General features: G+C 39.8%; 1 protein-coding gene across 5 annotated transcripts in view; it reads right to left on the reverse strand.

Moving 5' to 3' along the window:
• MYSM1 (Myb like, SWIRM and MPN domains 1) overlaps positions 1-5,417 on the reverse strand; it is a 50,350-nt gene extending 44,933 nt beyond the window's left edge. For all 5 annotated transcript variants that reach the window (XM_027774368.1, XM_027774365.1, XM_027774367.1 and 2 more), the window contains exons 1-2: positions 5,325-5,417; positions 1,414-1,492 (exon numbers count right to left, since the gene is read on the reverse strand). In XM_027774368.1, coding sequence (XP_027630169.1) covers positions 1,414-1,492; positions 5,325-5,401 — 156 coding nt within the window. In that variant the 5' untranslated portion in view covers positions 5,402-5,417. The remainder of the gene's footprint in view (positions 1-1,413; positions 1,493-5,324) is intronic.
• Positions 5,418-7,227: the final 1,810 nt, after the last annotated feature.

A 7,227-nucleotide genomic window follows, 5' to 3' on the forward strand; every position in this document is an offset into this window, starting at 1 on the left:
GTGCAGCTTCATCGCTATAGCCACTCTCCATCACTCACATTCCCGCCTCAGCTCTGCTTCCTGTCAGATCAGTGGAGGCAACAGATTCCCATAGAAGCACAAACCCTATTGTGAACTGCACATGCAAGAGATCTAGATTGCATGTTCCTTTTGAGAATCTAATGCCTAATGATCTGAGGTGGAAGTGAGGCAGTGATGTCAGTGCTGGGGGAGTAGGAGCAAATACTTCATTATGGAGAGTTGTATGTTATTACATATTCCAATGTAATAATAGGAATAAAGAAATACAAGTGCACAATAAATGTAATGTGCTTCAATCATCTCATAACCATTTCCAACCCCTGCAGCCCCATCCATGGAAAAACTGTCTTCTACAAAACCAGTTTCTGAAGCCAAAAAGTCTGAGGACTGCTGCTCTAGATCATTATATTTAATCGCCTACTCAAGATTTCCTCTTGGATATTTAATTGGCTTCTCAACTTAGTATGTTCAAAAAAGAACTCACCAATACACGTCTTTACCTCCTTCTTCCCCTGCATTCCTAACTTGGTAAGAGTTACTCTACTAGCCCATCTACAAACCCATCAATAATTGTGGATTCTTACCTGTTCCCTCAACCCCTATCCAATCTCCTGAACAATTCTACCTTCAAAATATAATTTAAATCTATTCACTTGAATCTGTTCTGTTCAGACCAACTCATCATCTTCAAATCTTGATTTCATTATCATAACCATTTCAAGATTAATTCCACTCTTTCTTCCCTCCAATCTGATCTTCACTACAGTTCCCAAAATTGGTATAAAGATTCATTCCCTCCCCCATATAAATCTATATGAAATATTCATTTTCCCCTGCACACAATCTGTATGAAATATTTCAATTATTTCTCAGTTCACTTACAATAAAATTTAAGCCCTTTAGAATAATGCATCCTGGTCTGGCTCTCCAACCTTGTGACATGCTGCCATTCCCCCTTTACTCACTATATTCTTGACACTGGCTTTCAACCAGTTTTGCACTTGCTATTACTACTGCTTAGAATTTACCCCCCCAGAACTTTGCACATTATCTACCCTTTCTATCCACTACTTTTCAACTTAAATTCATTTTCTCAGAATTTCCCTCACTGAAACTTGACCCTGGTATTCTCAGTCAATATCTTGTTTATTTCTTTTAAAATCTAATTAGTTAGTATACTTGTATATCACCCAGCTTCCCTTTAGATGATAAAATCCTTGAAAACAGGCTCATGTCTATCTTGATTATACACTTGGGCTAGGTGCATTCTCCAAACCTGGACTAGTGTCCAGCACACAGTAACTACTCAATAAACAACTGCTACATGAAGAAATTAACTCTGGAGCAAAGAGAAAACAGCTAATGCATTTGATATTTTCATAAAATACTTACAATAAGGCCATTCTCAGTTCTCCAAGATGAATCAAGATAGTGATCTTGGTGTAAAACTGATGCTGTATTTTCATTGCTTCTACAATAATTAAGAAAATAGGTATAAAAGCTGTTATAACGTTTAGTGGATGTAATCTATATAGTACAGTTACTGGTAGGCTATAGGTATTAAACAAATATTTAGTTTACAATTCTCCCCTTAACAAACAGATTCAACACTGCAGAAATGCCTGCTCTACCTCCTTGGCCTATAAAATAAAGAGAGGCTTATAACTACTCTATCTCAATTGCTAAACATCGAGTCTGACTGCTAACTTCTTTTATTTCTGAATAATAAAAAACTTCATAAGGGAAAAAATACCCTCAAAGCAACAACCACAGAATGCTCTGTGACCATGGACCAAGACTTTGGTTTCTGCTGATTATATAAAACGTATAAAAGTATATAGAGGAATTCAACTTTGCAATTAAGTCTTTTAGCTATGTCTAAACCACGAAAAATACCATCAACAGCAACACTCTCAAACCGAAATAACTAAATAGAAGAACCAAAACAGAAGGACAGTACAGTGAAGAGATTTTTTTAATGTTATATTTTAATAACGCAATTAAGAAAATGTATCAGTAGCTTATCTGGGAGATTTTCTGAGTCCATGAGGGATCAAATTTGTTAATTCTCTCACTCCTTTCACTGACCTAACATGAGTTCTCTAAAATCACGGTGTTCATTCACTTCATGTGCAAAAAGGTTGAATAGTTAAGCTTTGGAAAGGGTCAATCCATGATATGAATAAATGTAATATTTTGCTTTTGAAGTTATAAAGTTTTTCAGTTAAGTGACCTTTCCCCAGACCTAACCCAGTGGTAAGAATTTGTCCCTTTAAGACTGCAAAATCTATCAATAGGTTTATACATCTGAATCTTTAATTAATGAAATGATTGCAATAAGCTGTGGGACTAATGGACTATTCTCTACAACAAACTAAAAGCAATAATTTCTCTCAATTGTTGAGGCAAACACATTTAAACTCAGTAACTGTCAACTCTGATCTGGAAGAGGATACCAAGAATAAAGGATCCAGAGACTTGCGTCAGCAAAAGGGAAACTGTTAAAAAACTAGGTCTGCCACAGATACAGGAAGGGGAACTACTGTCACCTCAAGTTCACTGCAGACATCTTTTCACGTTTTTGTATTCTACAATGATAGCAACATCCACACTCTCGTGTTCTCCTCTCAGTACCTATGTGAATCTTGTAAAGAGGTACCACAAATTAGTATATAATCCTGATATCCCCTTTCTTCCCAAATCTGCTACTCTTTCATTGTTCCCTATCTCAGTAAATGGAGATAGTTCCCTATCTAAAGTCTATTCTAACTTCAGGGAAGAACAGAAGAGGGCAAAGGAGACAAGCAGCAGCAATGAGGGAGTGACTATCAACATACTAGAGAAATGTGATAGTAACTTACACTTAGGAAACGAGCACTGTCAACAGGAAGAAATGAATACACTTGAGAGAATATTTACACAGAATCAACAGGCCCTTAAATGATAAAATGGGGGCAGTGGAATGAGGGAGGTAAGGAAAAGGGATGAAGTTGAGGTCTGTGCTTTAGGTGACTGGGAGAATGTCAGTGCCATTCATTCCACTAGGAAACACTGGAGAGGCAGGTTTGGTGGCGAAAGTTTGTAAGCTGAGAATGAGGTCCTTGTGGGACATCCAAGCATACAGACAGATTCAGAAAGCTGGATAAATGGATCTCAAGCACACAAAGGAATATTTGAGCTGGTGACAGATTTGGAGAAGTTAGCATTATTTAGGTTAAATTTTGGAAACTCATTTTGTAGACAGGTCAAAAGTGATTGAAAATTGGCAAAATTTCATATGGTTCAAACTGAAAGTGCTATTGAAAATAAGTAGATTATTTAAGAAATTTTGTGAAACAATAAAATGTGGGGGGAAAAAGGAATAAAAACTGTGGACACCTGAGATAGTGTGGGAGGAGGGTGGGAAATGGCAGAGAGTGAGAAATAGCTGGACAAAAAAATATATATATACGCACATATATATGAAACTAGAAATGGAAAATTATTGACAATAACATGTATGATTAAGTCACTATACAGCATATTCTGGATGGGAAATCACATTTTGTATGCTGTGACAATGCTCAGTGAATGACTGTAAATTAATTTTAAAAAATTTAAAAATAAAATATTGAAAGAAAAAAATGTAAAAAAAAAAAAGAAAAAAAAGTGGTGTGGAGGTTAAGGCATTGGATTCCCCATGGCCTGAGAGGAGAATGAAGAAGGGATTGTAGTGTGGCCAAGCCCCCCCCTGGGGGGGTGGGGTGGGTGATTTCTCATTGACTCTCTGTCTCCCTCTGGAGAATGCACACACTCTATAGCAAAAATTTAAAAAAATACATCTTTTTAATTAATCTTCAAGGGTTCCACAAATGCTACCATCAACTGTAACTACACACTTCAGGGGAGTACCTTTCACAATAAATTCCCTAAGATTGGAGCCCCCACACTACGAGGCACCATTTACTAGCATTTAATGCTAACGCTGCTACGGAGTAGTGTAAGGCAATGACTGGCCATCAAGAACCAATAACCTTTGGAATCCTGCTTGTATGAGACTAAGATGACCACAAGTACCAACAGTAGACCAAAAGATTAAGCGAAATAAGAAAGAAAATGGGAGAAAAAAATAAACACAATCAGAAAAAGTAAAACTATAAAAGAGGCACAAAACCAATGCCCTTTAGCATATTCAGTAGAGTATTTCCAAGGCCAACTGATTACTTTATGGACTGCTAATAAGTACACCTGTCCACCTATCTCATTGACTTGCTGTGAAAAATAAATAAACCATGCAAAAGCACTTGGTCTGTATTTAAACGTTATACTAATGTAAGTAGTTATCGTTATTAAAGGCTCTCTACTTTGGACTACTTCGCCTAAAGATTTAAGGGAGAATAACTATATGAATTCAATGACCCTTCACATTTTTATAATGCTTTACAAGGCAGTTTTAATTTTTAAGCATACTATCTTGGTGCTTATTAATGGCAGGGTTGGTGCTTCTCCTCAGTTCACAGCGGCCCTAACATTGGGGTTGAATCTCATGGGATTGCTATTTTATAGGTCAGAAATGGTCAAATATTGGCAATTTCATATGCTTTAGCCCAAAAGAGTCTAACGAAATAGTTCAGTTATAAGCTTCATTTACAGAGCACTTAATATATGCTAAAGTATATCCCATAATTATTTCATTTGCTCCCTACAACCTTAAAAGATATCATGACTCTGAGGTTACACACAAGCAGTCTGAGACTCAGACAAGTTAGGAGTCTTGTCCAAGGTCACACTGGCAGGGCCAGCAAACACTGAAGAAAAACCCAGAACTCTCCAATTCCAAAAGCCGGTCCCTTCCCCTTACGTCAAACTGACTCTCAGAGAAAGTTTTTCAAAATTATCCGTTTGTGCACGAGACGAAACGACTAGCACAAGGTCAAAGGGCTTGCGAGGGATGGAAAAAGGGTCCCTGAATTCAGGTCCCGTCCAGTAGCTTGACAGGTACATGCTGGGGTGATTCTGAGCGGAGGCAATGGAAGGAGGATTATATTGTTGGTGGAAGTGCAACGGGATAGGCGAAACCGGCGGCCTTCTAGCATCCTAGAGAAAGAGTCTCCTGGCTCTAGAGTACCTGCGCCCCAGGTACACGTCCATTGGGCTTGGGCTCAGGACAAGCAAAAGGGCGGGTCGGACAGGGCGCCTCCCAGACCGACAGGACCCCGGCCCCGTGAAAAGTCTTGTACTCCTCTGTCGCTTGCTAGACCAGGGCCCTCTCCTCGCATCCGTGCCCCTCCCTGCCTCGGAGAGACTTGGTCACTACGCCTCACCCGCTGTGCGGTGCCACCGCCGCCGCCGCCAACACCACGTCTCCTTCGATATCCACATCCGCTTCCTCAGCCGCCATGATGGAACTTGACCTCCTCAGTCCTCCCGAGAAGTCTCGCGAGAAGTGGAGGGCCCGGGGCGGGGCTGATGCGTCATTGGGCGGAGTTGCAACTTCTCCAAGCCCTCCGGTGCCCGGGAGGCGGGGCTTGTAGGAGAGGCTTCCGCAGAGGCCTGGGGCGAGGTCCGTTTGAATTTGACTTGGAAAGGCCTTTGAAAGTGAGTGATCTAGTCCTGGGCTTATAAGAGGTGATGCTCTTGGACAAATTACTTGGCGCCTTACTGCTTTAATTTTAGAAATTTAAGAACTCTTTAAGAATATAACGGTTCTCTGGACTCGGACCTCTTTCGTGTCGACCTGGCCAAACGCACCGAGAAGGTCGGAATCCTAGTAAATACGGACTCGCCGGCCGCGGTGCATACCTTACGGAAAATGGTGAAGAAAATGGTAATCAACCAGCTGGCCGAGTACTTGCTCTTTCTGTAGTGAAACCAAGATAAAGAGAGGAGCTGTAGGAACTGTCGTTGTGGTTCCTGCATGAAAATGGTAGTTTGTGGTGCTTGAACCTACACCACCACTGCACCTGTCGCAGTGAAGGCTTTCGTTGTAAAACTGAAGGAGTTGAAAGACCAGTAGAGGCTTCACAGACATTTGGGATATTAATGGCCTGCAGTAAATGGATTAATTTATGTAAAGGGAAAAAAAAAAGCAAAGTAACATGATTTTGTAATTTGTTCTGTAGATATCTTTACAATTAAAAAAATCACTCTAGTGACCATTAGTTTGTACAATAACCCAGTGAGGTGGGCAGGACAGATATTATGTTATACCTTACAGTTGTGGAAACTTAGGCTTAGAAAGCGAGATGACTGTCCCAGGGCACATACCTTTAAAGACAGCTAAGAAGAGAATCTAAGCCTTTGTGAGGCTATTGAGTATTCACTACCTACAAGTTATGTTGTTAGGAACTGTGAAGAATAAATACTGGTTCTGTCAAAGACTTTATGGCTTCTCAAGAAATTAGATATTGCCTTATGCATTCCTTTACATTAACATCTATTACATGTTGTCATTGTTTATTTGCTTGTCTGGCTCCCCTGGCTGGACTGTGACTTCCTCAAGAACAAAGGCTGTTAGCCCTTATACTACCAATATACTATTTTTTAAAGAAGTATTTTATTTAACTTTATTTTCATTTGACCAGAGAGGGACAGAGTGAGAGAAAGTGAGAGAGCAAGCCGCCAGGTCCGGGATTTGAACCACAGTTGGGAGTCCAGTGCTCTTAACCACCATGCCACCTGCCAGCCCCTACCAATATACTATTAATACTAACATTCAGTATGTTGTCTGTTATATAGTAGGAGCTCAATAAATATTAATTATACTAATGTGAGTAGTCATTGTTATTAAAGGCTCTCTAGTAGAAGCAAGCAGTGAATACAATGAGCTAACTTCCCACACTATTCTCAATTTGTCCCATTTTGCCTCCATTTGTTCTCAGAGTATAAGATGGAATGTACTATGAATGTGATGGCAAAAGATGGGGGAGATATTTGTAAAGAGGGCGAGCATAGTGTACCATAACTGAATACTATGAGGGTTCATTCTCAGGCTACTCTGGGGTTGCTGCTTGTGTTCCAAAGGAGTTATCCAGTGACCAGTCCTGATGGTAAAACCAAGCCTGGCACAGAGTAGGAATTTTAAGATGTCTGTTGATTTTAATTTAGAGCAAGGATAGTATATGCTAGAAAGGTGTACATAGGCCAGATATTCAAAAGAAAGGTAGACTTGATGTGCCTTTCATAGACAATAAAATTTCATGATTCATGAAGCATTGGGTAGACATT

This window comes from Tupaia chinensis, unplaced genomic scaffold (genome assembly GCF_000334495.1).
Source record: "Tupaia chinensis unplaced genomic scaffold, TupChi_1.0 Scaffold000425_1, whole genome shotgun sequence".
Taxonomy (NCBI): domain Eukaryota; kingdom Metazoa; phylum Chordata; class Mammalia; order Scandentia; family Tupaiidae; genus Tupaia; species Tupaia belangeri.